This window comes from Marmota monax, unplaced genomic scaffold (genome assembly GCF_021218885.2).
Source record: "Marmota monax isolate L192 unplaced genomic scaffold, Marmota_monax_Labrador192_F-V1.1 WCK01_AAM20220418_F8-fsc00220, whole genome shotgun sequence".
Lineage (NCBI taxonomy): Eukaryota > Metazoa > Chordata > Mammalia > Rodentia > Sciuridae > Marmota > Marmota monax.
Genome location: NW_026693909.1, coordinates 2,352,360 through 2,373,768, shown reverse-complemented (window position 1 = coordinate 2,373,768; position 21,409 = coordinate 2,352,360). Strand labels below are relative to the sequence as shown.

The following is a 21,409-nucleotide window of genomic DNA, read 5'->3' as shown; positions in this document are numbered from 1 at the left end:
GGCCAGGGAATCCCTCTACCACTGAGCCATGTGCCCAGCCCAGCCCTCAGTCCTATTTATTTTTTAGACAGTCTTGCTGAGGTACTCAGGTAGCCTCTAACCGGCCACCCTCCTGCCTCAGCCATGCTTTTTAAAATTTTTGCAGTACTGAGACTGAACCCAGGGCCCGTGCACTCTAGGCAAGTACTTCACCCCTGAGCCACAGCCAGCCGCTCAGAAGTCCTTCTGTGAAGAGTTCTGCCCAGCAACCAACTGGCGCCAACCTGAGCATTAACCCCCGTGGCCTGACTATTCTCTCCAGATGGTTCATGGAGGCGTGCTCAGGTTACCCTAAACTCCCCTTGCTTCAGCCTACTCCAACAGGCCCTTTTCCTACTATGGCGCTCACTCGTGGTTCTGGACCAGTCTTGGACAGACACTTCACTGCTTTGGGGCAAACACAGCCAGGGTGACAGGGAGGTTCAGATCATGTTTGGCGCCCCAGCCACATCATCTTCCTCATGTCAAACCACTCTGCACTCCACTCACTCTGCACTGTGAGAAGCACGGACTCCTGTCCACGCCACCTCTGGGAAGGGTCGTTCTGGTTTCAGCTCCAGGGAACAGGTCAGTTACCGCTGTGGCTCTGAACCATGCGTCCCTGAGGACCACTGCTTCTCAGCCACTACTCATGTCACCCACAAACCTTCTTGGCAAAGCAACTATTCCAGTTTTGGCCTATTTTGGGATGGGCTGCTTGTCTTATTGAGTTATAAATATATCCTGTTGCTGCTATAACATTACCACATTTTAGTGACCTAAAATGACAACTGTTATAACCAGCCGTGTAGGTCAGGAGTTTGTCAGGTGTCCACCTGGCTGAAATCTACGTGAGGCAGGCCATTTTCCTCCAGAGGCTCCAGGGTATCCATCCCTGCTCCTGCCAGCAGTGAGCAGAATTCCGTTCCACGCAGTTAGGAGCTCTCAGTTCCCCTGCTGTCGGTCAGGGTCCTCCTCAGATTCCAGAGGCTGCCCCCAGATCTTGGCTCTGGCCCCTTCTTCACACCCAGCAAGATTCCTAAGAACTCCTGCCGTCTCTTCTTCCAAATGCAGCCTGAATTCTTTTGACTCACAAGGTTCGTGATTGGCAATACAGGACAACCTCCCCCCAGGTCTGGAGCAGTACTGTGTGCAGTCCAGGGTTGGGGGGCACAATGAGGACACGGGGAATCACGAGTTCCAGACCAAGCCCCATCAGGGGCAGCTCTCCAGCAGCTCCCCTGTCCTGTGGCTTACTCCTCCACTTTTACCACGTGTCTTCAGAGGAGAAAAGCACACGGCACCTTGACATGTCCACTCTGTAATTTCCTATCCTGTCAAACAAATCTCGGCCAAACCCAAAGTCCCTGATTTTTCTACAGCTCTTGCTAGCCTGCCTCCTACACCTCACACATTTCACAGTGGGTTCTGCCTATGCTGTGAGGTAAGAGCAGGCGCCTGCCCAAAACCACCCTGCAAGTTACTAGAAAAGCTGATGGCATCATAAGAAAAGAGTTTATGGGAAATTTTTAAATGTTTAATGAAAAAGACTTGGAGCAATGCATTATTTACACATGGATAAGAAAAAGTGGCAAAGTCCCCAGGGCTCTTCCTGGGGGCTGCTATAAGAAGAGAGTTCACATCAACCCTATTAAATATAAACTGCCCCTACACATTTTCAAATGGGCATACAAAACAGGCCACAGTCCCCAGTTCATCTTCAGCATAGGGGCAGGGTCTTCAGATCAGGTCAGCAACTGGAAGGGAAGAATGACAAGATTAAGGCGACTGAAACCAGAGGAAATCTGTATTTCCACTAAGACTTACAAAGACCTCAAAACAAACAAAACCAGAGGACTCCAGTGCCTAGACCAGGATGCAGGTGCCCCTTACCATTCATAGGCATTTCGTCAATCTGAGTGGAATAGTACTGCTCGATGTCTCTGAGGATGCGGATGTCGTCATTCTTCACAAAATTGATGGCCACACCCTTCCTGCCATATCGACCCGATCTCCCAATTCTACGGGAATAAAGCAGCTGCTTTAGTAAAGACAGCGAGAGGTCTCAGTAACCACAGCAGGAGGAGGCAGGGAAGGCTGGCCCACCTGTGTATGTACAATTCTCTGTTGTTGGGCAGGTCATAGTTGATGATGAGGGACACCTGGGGGACATCCAGCCCCCGGGCCCAGACGTCTGTGGAAATGAGCACTCGGCTGCAGAGAGAAAGGGCCATGAAGACATGAGCCTGGGCCTGCCTCCACTAGCAGCTGCGAGCCCCGAGCAGCAGCATCACCCCACACAGAGCCCTCGCCCCCAGGGGTGAGGGACCACATCAGAGAGCCCCATTCGAAGGAGCACCTGGTCTCTCCAGCTACTTAGGTCTTGTGCTCTGATTTTTAAAAGGGTACCTGTTAGTACAGAAATTTGTTTGGACTCAGCTCAATACCAATAACTGATTAAAAAGTTTACTTTTGCTTAGAAAAACTAAATTAACAGAACTGCACTGGTTTAGTTCAGTGGCTACACTCTCTTCTGAAAAACCCACACCACCTTCAAAACACCCAGCGTCTGACACATCACAGAACAGTGCCGGCCACCGGAGGCTAGAGCACAGGAGCCCACAGAGGAACTGAAACACGGCTGGTGAACCAACATGCTCTGTAAGTATAACATACACACTAGATTTTGAAAGTTGGTACAAAAAAAGGCAAAACAAAAAACACAAACCTCTCAGTAATATTTTTAGTACTGATGATTACATGTTGAATCAATACTACATACTGGGTTAATAAAATATACCAGAATTGACTTCACCTGTTTCTTTTCACCTACACTAATATGGTTACTGAAATCTCTAATCACACATACAGCTGGACTTCTGTCCCCACGGTGCTGGGCCAGAAGCACTGGCGTGCCCAGCTAGAGCCCACAGACAGGAGAAGAGCTAAAGCAGTGACCAAAGGGGAAAAGCAGAGCACCTCCAAGTCCTAGGAGCGTCAACCCAGAACAGAAGCCACATCTAGACTTCATAAGGACTGCCGAATCTAAACACAAGGAGCAACGGGCTAAGAGGCCCACCTGTGGAATGCCTGCCAGCCTGGCAACTCAGCAGGCACAGGCAGAGGCATCAAAGCTAAGGCCATCCTGGGCAACTTAGAGGACTCTGCATAGAAGAAACCAACCACCAACCTGGAATTCTCTCTCAGCAAGTGTCTCAAGACAAGTTTCTCCTTTCAGAGAAACCACAAGACTCTCATCCACAGACCCAAACACCAACAAATCTCAGGTGGAAGTTCAGAGAGGGGGAAAAAAAAATGTAGTAGCAAACATGTCTAAATCTAAATAAATTTTGTTACATAAAGCAAAAATGTTCAGTGATCGCCAGCCCTGCAAATAAGCATGTATGTATGCTAACAAATATGACAATAACCTTAGGTTTGTGGGTAAACGAAGTTAATGTTTTAAGGTCTTCATGTTAAGTGGGGCGACAGTAAAAGAATCAAATAATTACATGTCAAGAACCCAGGGACATAGTATAATCTCTGAGGTTAGTACTAAATATAAAGAAGTAAACTTCTGGGGGTTGGGGTTCAGTGTACAGTGCTTGCCTAGCATGAGTGAGGCACTGGATTCAATCCTCAGCACCACATTAAAATAAAAAGATATTGTATTCACCTAAAATTACAAAATAAATATTAAAAAGGAAATAAAATTCTTCAGGGAGGAGGGAAAAAGGAAGTTTCCCTATAATCTGAGTGACCTGAAAGACTGAGGAAGGAGGATCATATGTTCAATGCCAGTTGGAGCAACTTAGCAAAATCCTGTGTCAGAATTTTTTAAAATTTTGAAAGGGCTGAGGACACAGCTCAGTGATACAGCACTCACCTAGCATGCATGAGGTCCTTGTTCCATCCCCAGCACCACAAAATAAACAAATAAGTCAAAATTAAGAAAAAAGAACTAGAAGGGCTGGGCTATGGCTCAGTGGTAGAGCATATGTGAGGCAGTGGGTTTGATCCTCAGCACCACATAAAATAAATCACTAAATCAAAACAAATGCCAACTGCACTCTCTTTCCAAGAAACACCTCTGAAACCCAAGGACAATGACAACAATGCAGAAAGACACAATGCAGAAGGACAGCGTGCAGACACACACCGTACTGGTGCGGGCGGGCGGCAGGTCAGCTCCAGGACAGAGGCATTACTATTACTACACATTAGGACACTGCGGTACAAGGGAGTTCTCCAGAAAGCAGCTCTGGATGGGTACACATCTGGGGTGGACCAAGCAAGGCCCTCCTGGGGAAGGCCTCACCCACCACAACAAAAGAGCTGAACAGGGAGAGTGTAGGCCAGCTGGAAACCACCTGCGACTGAAATCTAATGGGACACACCTGCTCCAGGACACGGAGAACAGCCACATAATGCAGGCTGGGCCACAAAGCAAGTCTGAATGAATTTCAGAGAAACCAACCCACACACGTATGTCCTCTGACCACTGTGAATTCAAACTAAAAATCAATTACTAAAAGATAATATGAAAATCCCCATTTATTCATAAACAAAAATACACATTTCTAAATTAACCCACTAGTTAACGCCAGTTATCCCCTCAACCTAACTCACATATCAGCGAGGTGGCTCCACTTACCAGGTAAACTGCTCTGACACTATCACCTCCCAGTGTCTAGTGGGCAACAAAGCTCAAGTTACAACCACAAAGTGCTCAGCAGCAGCACTGAGGACAGCCCACCACCCTGCCCAGCACCACCAGCACCAGTCTGAGAGGAAGATGCTACAGACCTGGCACCAGACCGGAATTCCTTCATGATGGACTCCCGCTCCTTCTGAGGCATGTCTCCGTGCATCGAGGACACGGTGAAATTGGCTTCTCTCATTTTCTCTGTCAGCCAGTCAACCTAGAAATCAAATCAGGAGATGTTACTATGAGCTCAGAACCCAGAACGGCAATGTGTACTCAGGGTTTTGCTTCCATTTTTTGCAGAACCAACATAAACACTCACAAAACAAGTGCTGTTGGCACTCAGACAAATAAAATAGATTCTGTAGTTATTTACCCAGCAAATACTGTGTGGATCAACTGCAGAACAGTCTTAATCAATTTATTCCACATAATGATTCTCAGATATCTATTCTCATATGAAATTTAAATTCACATTTTTTTTTTTGAATGCAGTCCCACTTCCTTTCCTCTGTCATCCTCTGATGCTCTCAGCTCTGCCTACCCTGCACACCTGGGGGCCTCAACTTCCCAAGGCCTGGGTGCACCTACACTGATGCCATCTGAATCTTAAGGGGTAGAACCAGCATCAGTATCCCTTTTTCTCTTTTGAGCTGAGTTCTTGATATGATGCCCAGCTGGCCTCAAACTCCTGAACTCCAGCAGCTGGGACCACAGGCACACACCACTGTACCATTAGTATTTTTTGTGAATAAAGTTTGACTGCAATAGAACCAAGCTGTTTTTGTACCCACAGTCTATGGCTGTTTTTGCACAGGGACCTGGAATTCACAAAGCCTAAAATAGACACTACCTGCACCTTACAACAAAGCTCAGCCTGAGTCAAACAGACACAACCTGCAGCTTCCCACAAGACCTCAGCCAGGCTGCGCACCTTCCTCTTGGTGTTACAGAAGATGACCGCCTGAGTGATGGTCAGAGTGTCATAGAGGTCACACAAGGTGTCAAACTTCCACTCTTCTCTTTCCACTGCCACGAAAAACTGTTTGATGCCTTCCAGGGTCAGTTCATCACTGGTGGAAAAAGACAAACCCTGTTACATACCCTTCTTGCAACCAGGACTCAGGGGCCACAAGCCAGGCTGCGGGGAGATCAAAGGCCACCACATAAGAACTTGGTTCCTACAGCCCTTCCCCTTCTGCCCAGCCACACCATTCTCCCTTCTCCCCTAGAAGAGGTCACCCCTTCTCCTACTTAGGCTTACATTTTAGATCTGTCTGAATGTTATGGTTCCTCAAAACCCACTATTAACAACTAAGCACCAACAGCTCATTTTTTTAAATTTGGAACTACTGGGTCAAAGGGTACTACAAAAGCTGAGTGTTACACTAGCTATTTTCAAAAAGGCAATCAAGAGGGCTCGCCTACCGCTTCACCAGGATACGGATGGGGTCTGTCATGAACTTGTTGGTCATTTCCAGGATCTCGTGAGGCAGAGTGGCGCTGATGAGGACCACCTGTGTGGCTGGGGGCAGGTACCGGTACACATCGTAAATCTGCTCTTTGAAACCTGATGAGGAAAAAACAGGCAGGGTTATCTGAGACTGCATGCAAAAGAGCTGCCCACAGCTGAACAATTCCCAGCAGGAGAGTCTGTGCTCTGGAAGGAATCCCCAGGCACATATCAACACCTGCCCGTCCAACCAACCACGCCTCTCCACAGCCACCCTGCGCCACCACCACTGCTGGTGCCAACCCATCAAACACAACTCACGTGCCAGATCAGTCTGGGGTAAAACACTCAGCCTGGCTATGATCAGTCTTTTTTTTTGTTTTTTTAATATTTTTAGTTGTAGATGGACATAATACCTTTATTTTTTTATGTGGTACTAAGGATCGAACTCAGTGCCTCACAAGTGCTAGGCAACCGTTCTACCACTTAGCTACACCCCCAAACCCTATGATTTGTCCTATAAACCCCTCCATACAAAAAAATCAAAGTAGGAACTTTATGTACACCATTGTCCCCAAAGCATTACTATTTTTCCAAAACAAAATGCAAACAAACAAAAAACTAGTACTTGTATCCACAATGTTTGCTTTTTTTTGGATACTAAAGATTGAACCCAGAGGCACTGTACCACTAAGCCATATCCCCAGTCCTTTTTGAGACATGGTCTCGATAAGTTGCTGAAGCCAGCCTTGAACTTTTCACAGTGCTTTCTGTGGAAAATCAGTTGTTACTCGTACCTTTATTCAACATCTCATCAGCCTCATCCAAAACCAGCATCTTGATTGCCCGAGTCCTTAAACTTCTGCGACGAATCATATCTACAAAATTAGATTTGGAAATAATCATACCTGAGGCTATAAGCAAAGAGACACTCCAACAGGTCTGAATGGCCCAGACACAGGAACACACAAGCAGCTTACCATACCAAAACAACCATCCCGCACGCTTTAAGCACACTCACAAACACTACCTCAGCACCACCTTCACTGACAAGAGTGCTCACCAAAGACACGCCCTGGAGTGCCAGCAACAACATGCTGCCCATAGTCCAGCTTCCGGATGTCCTCCCCGACGTTGGTGCCCCCAATACAGGCATGGCACTGGACATTCATGTAGTCTCCCAGAGCGAGCAGGCCCTGAATCAAAAAGCAGGTTCATGTCCAGGGTGCTACAATGTCAGATGCAACTGAACTGTCCAAAAAAAACGAAGATCGCTTCTATCTCCATTTACAGTACTGCTGATTCTCACTTATGCCACCATTTATGCCATACAACCACATAAAACCACTCTTCTCTGCTGAGACAAAGCTAATTTTGCCAGTTTCTCATCATAAAAACAATATATATTAATTATAGAAAGATCAGAAAACGTGTAACTTACAATTCTATTTACCCAAAGACACCAAAATTAACAACCTAACAAACCCTTCCAAAGTACAGAAGTATAAAATAACTATTTCATTAAAGTGGATTGTTTGTTGAAAAAGTTACAATTCTTAAACCATATGAAACAAACCTATTAAAAGCACATCAACTACAGTAAAATACTTAAACCCACAATCTATATATTATGTAACAATTTACAACAAAACATTAGCAATCAATTGTCCAGAATGTGCAAAGCCCTGGGTTCAGTCCCCAGCCCCAAAGGGGAAAAGAAAGAAATAAGAAAATTATTTTGAGAAAACAGAAAAATAGCATTAATCAATCAATTGGTCTTTTACATTAAACCTTAAAAGCGACATCTGCAAACACAATACCACAAACTTTAACTGTCTCACCTTTTGAATCTGTACAGCTAACTCTCTTGTTGGAGCCAAGATCAAAGCCTGGGTTTCTCGAACCTGGTAAATAATCAGAAGAAAGAGAATCCTCAGCATTTTTTTGGAAGGTAGATTGCAAACATTCACACTCAGAGCCACTTTAAATATATCTCACTAACTTCTGACTGCTAACGGAGATAAGCAAATCTTAAGATTACTTAAATTATAACAGGAGCTGGGGCTGGAGCTGAGCAGTAGCACACTTGCCTGGCATATGTGTGAAGCACTGGCTTCAATTCTTAGCACCACATATAAATAAATAAAATAAAAGCCTATCAACAACTAAATATATACATATATATATATTTTTTTTTCAACTGTAAATTTAGCAAATACTTGACATATCAGTGAAGACTCCTTTGTGCAGAAAAGAACTTCCTCTAGTTAAAAAAAAAAAAACTTCTAGGGCTGGGATTGTCGCTCAGCAGCAGAGCACTTGCCTTGCACATATGAGGCACTGGGTTCAATCCTCAGCACCACATAAAAATGAATAAATAAAATAAAGGTATTGTGCCCATCTACAACTAAAAAATTATTTTTATTTATATATGACAGCAGAATGCATTACAATTCTTATTACACATATAGAGCACAATTTTTCATATCTGATTGTATACATAATATATTCACACCAATTCGTATCTTCATACATGCACTTTGGATGATAATGATCATCACATTCCACCATCATTAATAACCCCCTGCCCCCTCCCTTCCCCTCCAACCCCTCTGCCCTATCTAGAGTTTGTCTTTTCCTCCCACGCTCGCACTCCCTATCTCACTATGAATCAGCCTCCTTATATCAAAGAAAACATTCGGCATTCAGTTTTTTGGGATTGGCTAACTTCACTTAGCATAATCTTCTCTAACTCCATCCATTTACCTGCAAACGCCATAATTTTATTCTCTTTTACTGCTGAGTAATATTCCATTGTGTATATATGGCACATTTTTTTTTTTATTCATTCATCTATTGAAGGGCATCTAGGTTGGTTCCACAGTTTAGCTATTGTGAATTGTGCTGCTATTAGCATTGATGTGGCTGTGTCCCTGTAGTATGCTGTTTTTAAGTTCTTTGTGCACAGATCGAGGAGAGAGATAGCTGGGTCAAATGATGGTTCCATTCCCAGTTTTCCAAGAAATTTCCACACTGCTTTCCAAATTGGCTGCACCAATTTGCAATCTCACCAGCAGTGTATGAGTGTGCCTTTTTCCCCACATCCTTGCCAACACTTATTGTTATTTGTATGCATAATAGCTGCCATTCTGATTGGAGATGAAATCTTAGAGTGGTTTTGATTTGCATTCTCTAATTGCTAGTGATGATGAACATTTTTTCATGTATTTGTTGATTGATTGTACATCATCTTCTGAGAAGTGTCTCTTCAGTCCTTGGCCCATTTATTGATTTGCTTATTTGTTTTTTTGGTGTTTAGCTTTTTGAGTTCTTTATATACCCTAGAGATTAGTGCGCTATCTGATGTTTGAGGAGTAAAGATTTGCTCCCAAGATGTAGGCTCTCTATTCACCTCACATATTGTTTCTTTTGCTGAGAAGAAACTTTTTATTTTGGGTAAAGTTATTAAAAAAGAAAAAAAAAAAAAAAACCTCCTAGTTCAAATAAAAAGGAATTCATGACAGATTTTTGGTAGCTCAAATGTTTACAGCAACTGAAATTCTCTTTAACTCCTAAGTCAGCACAAGCAGAGAACTTAAAGCACTGCACTCCTTAAACACAGCTGGAGGGAAAGCCAGCTCTTCCAGGGTGGAAGGGCACTGGTAGAGAGAGCGGCAACTCACCTGTATGTCTAAACACTGGAGGACTGAAATACTGAAGGTGGCTGTCTTGCCTGTACCAGATTGGGACCTATGCAAGGAAGCAGAGCGTGATCAGAGGGAGGGCGACCCACCACTGCAATGCTTCAAGGGCCCCGCTCTGGAGCACTCAGACGGCTTCTTCCAAGCAAATGCTCCTCTCACCCCAAGATCTGAACTGCAAGGGGATGAGACTCAGAGCACAGCATCACAACATTTACATCTCCACAGATGATGACAGTCCATGTGGCTTTGCACAGGGCAACAGACCTACAGAATCTACAACTTCACACAGGTGTTTTATAGGTGGCAAAAAAGAGGGAAGTCCCCTTTACATACATACAATTATTTCCTAAGATTTTTGTTATATAAAATAATTTTTTTTATAGTTGAATGTTTTAAAAAATCAGGCAAACAGGGACAGACAGTGGTGCATGCCTGTGATCTCAGATATGGAGCAGCTGACTAAATCAGGAGACTTGTTCCATCTCAGCAACTTGGTGAGACCCTGTCTCAAAACAAAAAAAAAAGGGGGGGGGGGGACTAAGGATATAGCTCAGTGGTACAGTGGCCCTGGGTTCAATCCCCAGTATGGTGTGGGGGGCGCTTGGGAGTGTAGCTCACCAATAGAGGACCTGCCTAGCATGCACAAGGTCCTGGGTTCCACCCTGAGCACAATCAATTAGTCAGAAAAGAAGTGGGGGCCAGGAGCAGTGGTGCATGCCTATAATCCCAGCAGCTCAGGAAGATCACGAGTAAAGCCAGCCTCAGCAACAGTGAGGTGCTAAGTAGCTCAGTGAGACCCTGTCTCGAATAAAATACAAAATCTGGGCTGGAGATGTGGCTCAGTGGTTGAGTACCCTGGGGTTCAATCCCTGGTACAGCCTGTCCAAAAAAGCTGGGTGCTGGGCAGAGTAGGGGGAGGAAAAGAAAAACAAAAACAAGACAAATGAAAACTATTGAAGGAATATTACATATAAGTCCACAAGCAAACTGACAGCTAAGCAAAACTAGCTAAAAGACAAAAGCTTTCTCTAGTAAAGAACACAAAAGCCATACAATGTAAAACCTTGGGGCTGAAATGACGGACAGAGCTCGCCCTGAGTGCATGGACAGACACACCTCAAGGCACCTCTCAGCACTGCATGTCACTGACTGGGTCTAATCTCTCCTCTCCACAGAGGTCAACTTACTGTGCAATGACGTCTCTCCCTTTAATTATCTGCTTGATAGCTCGCTGTTGGATTGCTGATGGTTTTTCAAAACCTACAAATCAAACCAAAAAAAATTAGCTCTCACAACATTAAAACCATTCACAGCAAGCACCCCAAGGGCATCCATAGTTTGCTTTTTAACAGCCAAGTCCTGCCAACCCACGCCCCAAGGGAACCAAATGTTTAACACAGGAAGTGCTCAAGACCTGGAGTTGGATGTATTTTTATGATGACAAGAGTGGGATATGAGCCAGGCATGATGGTGCATACCTGTAATCCTAGCTGCTTGGGAGGCTAAAGCAGAAGGATGGCGAATTCAAAGCCAGCCTCGGCAACAGCAAGGCGCTAAGCAACTCAGGTGAGACCCTGTCTCTAAATACAATACAAAATAGGGCTGGGGATTGACTCAGTGGTCAAGTGCCCGAGTTCAGTCCCCAGTAGTCCCCCCACACCAAAAAAAGAATGGGATATGATCTGTAAAGAGAACTTCTGGGAAAGGAGCATCCAGTTTAGTTTAGAAAGGAAAAAAAGAAATCTTTTGTTGTGTGCAGGATCTGGAAGAACAGGTACCAAAATGTTCCTGGTGATCACTGCTGGAGAGTGGGGTGAGGAGAGTTCCCTTTTTACTCTATTATTTCTTTATTCCTTGACTACATTGCAAACAGTATTGCACATTACTTTCTCAATTCAAAAAAAAAAAAACTAAATCAAGTGTGACTGTTGTAGTGTCACGGCTCTTTCTTAGTAGCTCGCAGTAAGTCGTGGGCTGCTCATGTCATCTACAGGGTATTTAACCTCTGTGGTTCAAATTGTGGGGTGTCCAGCACTCTTTGCCTGTCTTGATGCAGCGTCATTTACGCCACCCCTCCTGCCTAACAAATACTATTCTATACTATATATAAAATGAAGGACTAAAAGTACTTTCCCAGTAAGCAAATAAAACTTTATGTACAAAACCTGTATTATTTTCATAGTCTTTTAAAATGTAGCACAATTTCCCATCTCTGACAAAAGCAGATTAACAGATGATTTAAGTTCCTCACCAAGGCAAACATGGGTAGGAAATTAATATCAGTGTTTCAGGGCAGGAGGCCTTGAGTGTTGAGAAGCAGGCAGGGCCCAGGTGCAAGGCTTACTTTCACCTTCCATTCCTCAGTAACTTCTCTTCACTGTTCAAACTGTCGTGCCGCAAAAACTGCTAGATAAAGGGTGGTCGTCCAAGCACTGAACAAAGACCACTGGGAGGATCTTGGATGCCAGTACTACTATCTATACATCTTCAATTGCCATCTTTCCTGGGATTCCAAGTCAAACAGACAACTGCCTCCCTGTCATTACAGCAGAAAGGCTCCCACTCTCTCAAACAGACGAAGAAAGACCTCTCAGTGTTGCCAAGTAAGCGATGTCTGCAGCATCACCCACCAGTTGATTCCAAACACCCAGGACTCATGCTCCAGTCTTCCTTCCCAGGCCATCACCAACCCTGCCAGCTCTATCGGACTCCATCTCCAGTGAAGCATCAGCATCATCTCCTGCCCGGCCAGACCAGAGCAAAAGCCTCCCAACTCATCTCCCTAACTCTCTCACCCCGAACCCACCGACAGCAGGCAATCTCCAAAACTGTCAATCTGGCCATGTCACTCTGATGCTTAAACTCTTGCAGCGATTTAAACTTTTTGCAGAGCTTAGAAACGAACTTCAAGTTCTCTCTCTACCTCTGCAAACTGGCGCCCGAGCTTCCACAACAGAGGCCCGCCGCTCCTGCCCCGCACCAGCTGGGGCTGCGAGGCCCTTCCTCGCCCCAGCGCTTCCTCGGCCGGGTCGCTCTCCCTCTGGTCCTCCTTCTCGCTCAACGTGAACGCCCCCCGGAGCCCCCTTACCTACTCCACCCCAACCTCCCCAACCTCCCCTGAGTCGCCCCCCACGTTTCCCACAGCACCGGCTGCTGCTGCCGGACGCGAACCTGCCTCCGCACGACCCGCCGGCCAGGGAGACACAGGCTCCACGAGGGAACCAACCTGCCAAGCCCCGGCGCCCCGGGCCCCTCGCGGGCACACACAGGCGTGTGCCCGGGGGAGGCTGGAAGCGCCGAAGGCTCTGCAGCCCTGCTGGGCCCAGCGCCGCGCTCCGCACCAAGCGGCACGTCCCCGCCCGCGGCCCCCGGCCCGCGCCCACCGACCGTAGGCGTAGATGCCGCGCAGCAGGTCCTCCCGCAGGCCCATGGTGTCGAACGTGGGCGTCACGTCCACCTCCTCGCTGGTCTCGAACTCCACTTTGGTCATGTCCTCCTCTTTGAGCAGACGCTTCCGCGCCGAGCCCGAAGTCGCCATCGTGGCCGTAGCCGCCATAATCCTAACTTGGCCGAGAGCAGAGCGCGCGCCGCGGCGGGAAGCGGAAGCAGGCCCCGCGCAGCCGCCGAGAGGAAGTGACGCCACCGCGCGCAAGCGCGGAGCGGTGTGCGTGTGTACGAGGGTGCCGTGCGCACGTCACCGTGTGAAAAGACGCCGAGGAGAGAGGCGGTGCTCCCGTTCTCGCGCGGTTTAGAGTTCCCGCGGGATTTTGAGGGGCGAGTCCACTGTTTATGTGGGCGGGGCTACAGCCGAGCGACTGGGGTCTGGGTGGCCCGGGGCTTTGGAGGCGGAGCGAGCGAGGGTGCCTCTGCGGGACGCGGCGGCCGCGAGCGGGTCTGCTGGCGGTCCAGGAGGGTGGCCCGCGCCCGCCGCTGCCCAGGAGGCGGGAGCAGTCCCCATTCCGGGCCGTCGGCTCGGGAGGCCTAGTTCCCGCTGCCGCGGGCCCCGGGTGTGGAGGGCGCCGGGAGCCCCCAGCGCCCCGAGTGACCGCCCCTCTGCGAGGTTCCAGGTGTGCTGGATGTGCCGGTCGTGCAGTCCCGCAGAGATGACGACCCGGCGGGACGCCCCGGCGCTGGGGGGCAGGAACCGGGTGGCATCGCCGGCCAGCTCACCCAGACCTTAAGCGCCTGTCCACCCTGCTCTCCAAAACGCCTCTGGGCCGGCCTCGCCACCTGGGGACACTCGCTCCGGGGGAGCCATGCTTTCCAACTTGGGGGAACTCCACAGTGGCCGGCTTGCGGCCGAACCTTACCGCCCACCCGGGGCTGGGATCCGCCCTGGCCCCCGCGGGCCGGCGCAGCACTCTCCTCCGCGGCTTCTCTCCAGGGGTTCTTGGGAGCGCGCCTTTTATGAAAGCTGATTCAGTCAAAACCAGAGCATCGCTTTTTCAAGAAATCATGAGTTGAAATATGTCCACGGTAAACAAGCAAGGCTTAGAGCCAGGCTCTGTTCTGGCGGTGGAATTTGGCCGCACTGACCGGTGAACATGCCGAGTGAGGGTGCCGTGTTGATTGACATGCTGAATATTTATAATACACATAACATTAACATACTGAATATTCTCTTAGAAGTTAAGTAAGATGTAAAGACAAGTTCTTAGGTCTACTCCACAAGGAGCGGATGGACTTCCATGCCGTTTCACAGCCTGTGTTGGAAAACACGTGGATTTCAATGGTTTGGTATGAGATGATGTGAAAATCGTTAATTAATAAGTTCATACCGAATGTGTTGAAGTGATGCTAATAATTAACTTTAGATACACTGGATTGGAGTAAAATGCCACTTGGTTAGTTAATTTCACCTGTTTGTTTTGCTTTTCTAAATGGGGCTTCTAGAAAAGGTTTAATTATATTTCCATTGGACCACACTGGTCAGCAAATTACAGTATCCATAGAATTCTAATACCCTCATTTTGTTTGTTTTTGTCAATGAACCTTTATTTAATTTATTTATATGTAGTGCTGAGAATCAAGCCCAGGACCTCATACATGCTAGGCAAGCGCTCTACCACTGAGCCCCAGCCCAGCCCTCATTTTGTTTCGTCACCACTAATCAGCTACCACCTCGCCAGGGTTTTGAGAACGTACCTTGATCGTGTGCCCTGTTGTATGTAGCCTTGTATTATGTGTGAGCATCCACCTGAGCAGGAACTGAGCCCAGCTCACTTGTGATCAGTTTGCAGTTTTTGCTGCCTGTGCTGCCAGATTAGAAGCACAAGGTGCAGACTGTGGACATCTTGCTGTTTTACTGTTGGAAAAAAAACAAAACAAAAAAAAAAAAACGGGCTCACTCTTGTAAGTTACACACGGCACCCTACAGTGATGGGTTGAAATGGGCACAGTTCTGAGTTCCCTACACAGTGGCTTTATGTTGTTGGTCATTTCTGGGCTGTGCACCCCTGTGCCCCTGAGCTTCTCAAAAGAAGCCTCCTGGTCACTAAGGTGGACAAGCCCATGACATCCCAACTCAGCACCTGTCACCAGCAGCCCACTTCCCACATGGTTTATGTTTGCAGGAGACATTTCCAACCTCCAGGAGGGCAGGGGCCACTTCATCAATTCCCTACCACACAATAGGTGCTCAGTAAATAGTGGTCGACTTGCTTCCTGTGTCAACATCCAGGACAAGAGGGAAGGATCCAAGGCATGGTCCAGCCTGGACAGGAGCATCTTGAGCTCACACAGTGTTGTGAAACTGCTCTGTGTCAGCACTTCTCAGGAGCCCGCCAGTCTCTTCCTGCACCCACGGGCCTCCTAGAATCAGAATGGCTGGTCTTGTTCAGGAGCAGAGTAGGTTCAGGGCACTGCTGCCTGGCTGGCTGGGCTCATAGGGTTATTACCATTAGTGCTGATGACCTGGACAGAGGTCAGTCTGAAGGGTTGAAGGGACAACTTCCTGCCAGAGGTCCCCACCCATCACAGGTTTTTCTAAACCCACTCAACTAGGGCAGGGCACCTTACTAAGTGCTGCCTGACCTAACCTCACTGCTGGCCTGGGCCCCAAAGGCTGGCTGGAGAACAGCATCATGTACAGGGAGCTGTCCCAGGTGCTGGCTTAGCCCTGGCACCTGCCCTCACAGAGCTTGTGTTCCAGAGGGCAAGACCCATGAACCACAGACAGGACAATTGTAGGTTGTATGGTCACTGGGATGCAAATACAATAACGCACAGTGGAAGGTGCTGGGTTGCTGATTTACCCAGTGACTGAGGAATGTGTCACCTGAGCCAAAAGGAGGCATCCACAGTGACACGGGAGTGGGGGAGTATCCCAGGAGGGGACAGTACATGCAGAGCCCCCAAGTGATGAAGGGCTGAGAGCCATGCAGGCATGGGGTCTGGAGGGGTAAGAGGTGAGCAGGATGCAAGCAAAAAGTTCCTTGCCAACTGGGGAGTGGAGTTTGAATGTGCCCTGGCCATCAAGCCGCTCCAGGGCAGCCTTTCTGTGGGGAGAGTGTGAGTTCTGGTAAATGGTTTAGAACGATGACCTGAAGCAGGGAGAGATCGGAGTGGGGGCTGGAGTTGGAAGGAGAGGTGACAGTCGTGGTGGAAATGGTGACAGGAGGGCCTCGGATATTTTGGATGGAGATGGACAGGGATGGTGGCTGGCTGGCTGGGGCTGTCAGGGTCACAGAGGGTGAAGATGGGCTCCTAGGTTTCCTGGGAGAAGAGTCGGGTGGCGCGGTCGTGAGACCCCGAAGCCAGTGGGGCTGCAGTGCTGCAGCTGATGCAGAGCCACCCGGCCTGACAAGGGCTGTGCGCCTGCTCGCAGCAGCCTCTGGCCTCAGCCACACCACCCAGCGCCATCAGCAGGCTGAGTAGAGCAGGGCCATGTGAGGGAGCATCCCAGGGCCGCAAACGGGGTGCAGCGCCTACACCTGGCCACCTCGGTGGGCCTCCCAACATGATGCTGGGGAAAGAAGCCGGTCACAAGAAGTGAGGCGTCACAGGAAACCTGCAGACAGGCAAGACTGGTGGCCTCAAGGAAATGCGGGCGGGGGGTGGGGGGGTGGGGGCTGCTGATGGGCGTGGGGTCCCTTTGGGTGAGGAAATGTTGTGGAGCTGGATATAGAGGTGTTGGTTGCACAACAATTGAATGTACTAAGTGCCACCAAATTGTTTACTTCATGTTGTCTGGATTTCACCACAGTTTTTAAGAAGGAAAGGAATGTCCACGGAGGTGACTTGGCTGGTTGTGAGGAGCACAGGAGCAACCGGCCTTCCCTGCCCGGTGGGAAGGGCTGCTTCCTGCCCCTCCTAGCCATGCCCTGCCTGGGGCCAAGCTGGGCGGTGTGCAGTGCAGGCTGCTGGGCGCCTGCGTGAGAGCCAGTCCCCTGGGGAAGTCGGGGAGCCTTCCAGCCACTGCTTACAAATGAGAAGAAGCACGGCTGTCCCCAGCACCTGATCCTTACTGGGCCGCTGCCCCTGGCCGCCTCATCCTCAACCCCTGGTCTGCGGTTCTCTCGCGGGTCTGCTTTGCTCCTATAGGGAGGGCCTTCACACTGAGCACCTCCTTCCCCAGGTGTAGACACCATGATTTTGAGGCAAAGCCAGAAACCTTCCTCCAGCCCCTAAAACATTATGGGTGAATACGGAGCCGCCCAGAGGAACTCACCAGGCCCAGCCTTTGGCGATCATCCTGTGCTGACCTCTGCCATGGGTGGAAAGCCCTAGGTCACTCCAGGACTCGCCCTAACCCATCCAGGTTGCCAGAAATACTGTTTTTTTAAAAAATATGTCTTTAATTTAAAGCCTTATACACCTTTATTTTCATTTTATTTGTGGTGCTGAGAATCGAACCTGGCTGAAGTGCCTCACGCAAGTATTCTACCACTGAGCCACAACCCCAGTCCCCAGAAATACTGTTTAATTGTTCCAGGAGCATACCCAGTTATAACCCTGTGGGATGCAGAATAACTGAATAACTGGGGGTCTTCCAGGGACACCAGGGTGACTGAGCATCCCCCTCAGAAGGCCCATGGTCCCCCGACCCTGTTTTTGTGGCTCTCTGTGTTCTCAAGGGCAGAGACTCCTTCAGTACCCCCTGCTGGCTGGCTCCCCATTTTACTTGGAATGATAGCATTTCTGTGTGCAGAACTTTCTGTGCAGCAGGCAAGGTGAGATGGGCTGGAACATTATCAGCCCCTGAGGATGTTCAGTGAGGCCCTGGTTGGAGAGCTGGGGTCTGGCTCTGACTCCAAGCTTCTTACTGGGAGGGGGAGCTTAGCAGGAGATGCTGCTCAGCTGCCAACTGGCTGTGGAACCTTGGGAACCAGCCTCCACCCGTGAGGAGAAAGACCCTTAAGTCCTCTGCTCAGGCTGGAGGGGTGTGGACATTCCTCCCATCCCCATCAGGGTCAGGGCCAGTGGGAATGGGCACACAACCAAGCCAGTATTTGTGGATCAGCATTGACCTGGGGGTGGGACTGAGCCGAGAACCAGACATGCAGGAGCTCCTGTCCTCTGGGGTTAGAGGCCTGCCCCAGGAGGCAGATAAGAAACCAGCAGGTGGGCTGGGGATGTGGCTGAAGCGGTAGTGCACTGGCCTGGCATGCGCGCGGCCCGGGTTCGATCCTCAGCACCACATACAAACAACGAGGTTGTGTCCGCCAAAAAAACTAAAAAAATAAATATTAAAATTTCTCTCTCTCTCTCTCTCTCTCTCTCTTTAAATAAAAAATAAAAAGGACTCAAGGGTGGGGCGGGGTGGGGGTGCTGTGGCTGTGGCTCAGTGGTAGTGCACTTGCCTGGCATGTGTGACGCACTGGGTTTGACGCACCACATATAAATCAAGGACAAAAACATTCATTAAAAAAAAAGAGAAGAGAAGAAACCAGCAGGTAGCCAGAATCCACAACTGATCAGGGGCAACAAGTCCAACAGAGAAAAGCGAAACAGGACAAGGCAAAGGGAGGGCCAGGTTGAGAGGACTGCCGTTTAAAGTTGAACGATCTGGAAAGGCCTCTCTGGGAAGGTGGACCTTGAGTGGAGCCCTGCAGGAAGTGGAGGAAAGAGTGTTCCAAGCAGAGGGAACAGCAAGCACAAAGGCCCTGGGGCCAGAGTGTACCTGGAGCAGTGAAAGGCTGACAGAGAGCCCCCTAGTCAGGAACAGTGAGAATGCAGGTAAGTGCCAGGGCCTCCTGGGTCCTGCTGAGATCTCAGGGCCATACACCAAGGGAGGAGCCTTGGCTGTGCCTGCTGGGTTGAGAACTGGAACAGGATCATTACAGGGGTCCAGGGGGCCATGATCAGGGCCCTGAACGCATGTGGGGAGAAGTGACCAGGTTCCAGATGCACCTCGACATGGAGGCTTTCATGTAACCTAGATCATAGTTAGGAGATACTGGTTTTAGATGGATTCATCGGAATTGTTCAGATACTTCCCATGATTGACCGTAAGAACCAAGAAGGCCCAGAAATTATCCTACTCTCCCTGGGATTTTTGGAGGTAGGAATGACGATGAATTGGGATGTGGACAAAGCAGAGACGATTCCCCCGCCCCCTGAAATCCCCGTCACCCCTCAGCAGCTGCCTCCTGTGGGTCGCCCAGATGCCTGTAAATTGTCACAGGGACAGTGGATGGTCACTCTCATATCAGCCAAACAGACGCCCACGGTGGGAGGTGGGACGTACTGACATTCAGTGGAGGGCCCCATATAAGGCCTGCCTCTGTGGGCAGAGCCCAGAGGAACTGCCGCCAAACCTGCTCATCAGCTGCTGCTTAGCCCAGCCTGAGACTGGGCCGGTCAGTGCTGCTGGGAAGTGCGTGGAGTCTGTCCATCAAGAACAGGTCAGGATACCAGAGGAACGGCCATTGTTGGGTCAGGATGGGGCCCCAGGCTGTCCCAGGGGGCAAGGGGGGCTGCTGCTTCCTCTTGAGGCCTGGGGGTGGTGCCTGGTTTGTGGAAGAGAGGAGAAGAGGCTTGCCCCGTTGAGCTGGGTTAAGTGATGGCACACTCTGGCTGCTAAGTACCCCTCACAGCAGCACGGGCCGCGACAGGAGGGAACCCTGCGTCTGGGCTCTCCTACCTGCTGCTGCTCAGGAAGGAAGGAGTGGCGGGAGGTTGCCAACGCAGGTGTTCACAGAGCAAGGCAGCTGCCTGCTTCTGGCACTGAGGCAGGTGAGGCACGGCCAGAGGCACCCTGGCTCAGAGGTGCTGGATTTGAGCCGAGGGGTGCAAGGGAGCCCCTCCCTCTGTGCCTGGTGACTGTCTGCCTTGTCCACCACAAATGTAAGCCATCAGTTCCCCTAACCTCTTCCTAACAAATCCCTCCCTGTCCTGGAGTCCCGAATGGAGTGTGTGCGTGTGTGTGTGTGTGTGTGTGTGTGTGTGTGACACGCGAGCTTTCTCCTTTCTGATTTCCCAGGCAAGACAGGAGAGGGACTCATGGGGTCTGAGAGGAATGGTGTCGGGGAGGGTCCAGCTGTAGGACGTGTGGCTCAGATGCGTGGGACTGGTGCACACAGGCTGCTCAGGAACTGCCCAGAGTGAGAGGAGACCCCTCTGGAGCTGGGAACCCCCTAGCGCGCTGGATTGAGTCTATTTTCTGCTGAGGCTAACCCCTATGTAAACTGAAGGCAAGTGACAAATTCACTCCCGCTTTCTAAACTGCCATCGGGATCCAGGGTAAGCTGCCCTGCCCTCCCAGACTGGACTAGAATGGCCAGTGCTTGGCCACACCCACGTACACCCCCACCCCGGTGCAGCTCGGGGGCCCAGAACCCTGGGCAGGGCTGGGATTTGGAGAGTCCTGGAGAAGCTCTGCCTGACTTCTTAGCTTCACCTTGATGAGGGGTGAGATGGCTCAAGGAGTCATCAGGCCTTCTGCAGGAGTCCTGCTCCCCTCTGGGGACAGGTGGGGTCAGAAGAACTCTGCAGGGCTGGCTGTGACTACTGTCTCAGCCCAGGGAAGTCCCCACAAGGCCCCATGTACCCTCAGGGCTCACGTCCCAGCATGCCTGGTCCTCAGGGCCTCCTGGGAAACCCAGTCTTACCTGCAGCTGGAGCCTGGCCCTCGGGTACCAATGTGGTGAGAGGTGGGGGCGCAGGCTAAAGGGCAAATTGCTAAAAAGAAATATTCTGCAAACCCTGGTTTGGGGGCCATTGGTTCTTTGATGCCAACTTAATTGCAGGACCATTGACCCTGGTTCAAAGGGTCAGTTCCCATCTGCTTCTGAGGCTTGGGCACCTGTTTAAAAGGACATTGCATGAGCAATTTGGGAGGAAGTGTCAAGATTCTAAGAAGGTGCTCCACTCCTCCCTATTACATGGAAAGTCAGGAACTCCTGTCCCGAGAGTGAGACCAGGTCACTCTAACGATGGCAGTCCCAGCCCAGCCAAGTCTGCCCCCACCCATGGCTTTCCCAGACCTCCCCCTGGCTGGCACCTGTCATCCTGTGGTCTGCTCTTGCCCTCCCATGCGCTGCACACTGAAGGGCGACCACCCCTCCTGGGACCAAGGGGAAATCAGGA

The 21,409-nt window shown here is 49.7% G+C and overlaps 2 protein-coding genes across 3 annotated transcripts in view; one reads left to right on the top strand and one right to left on the bottom strand.

Annotated features, from left to right (window-relative positions):
• Positions 1-1,533: 1,533 nt before the first annotated feature.
• On the bottom strand, positions 1,534-13,497 carry Eif4a3 (eukaryotic translation initiation factor 4A3). The gene is made up of 12 exons (XM_046463213.2): positions 13,268-13,497; positions 11,068-11,140; positions 9,860-9,926; positions 8,018-8,080; positions 7,240-7,372; positions 6,974-7,054; positions 6,152-6,293; positions 5,658-5,796; positions 4,825-4,940; positions 2,125-2,232; positions 1,912-2,039; positions 1,534-1,775 (listed from the first exon to the last, which is right to left on the bottom strand). Exons 1-12 carry the CDS (start codon positions 13,434-13,436, stop codon positions 1,759-1,761), a joined length of 1,236 nt encoding a protein of 411 aa, XP_046319169.1. The 5' UTR covers positions 13,437-13,497; the 3' UTR covers positions 1,534-1,758.
• A 6,129-nt stretch (positions 13,498-19,626) lies between these two features.
• Card14 (caspase recruitment domain family member 14) overlaps positions 19,627-21,409 on the top strand; it is a 28,253-nt gene continuing 26,470 nt past the window's right edge. For both annotated transcript variants that reach the window (XM_058585278.1, XM_046463201.2), the window contains exon 1: positions 19,627-19,725. The gene's annotated coding sequence lies outside the window, so the exon portion shown is untranslated. The remainder of the gene's footprint in view (positions 19,726-21,409) is intronic.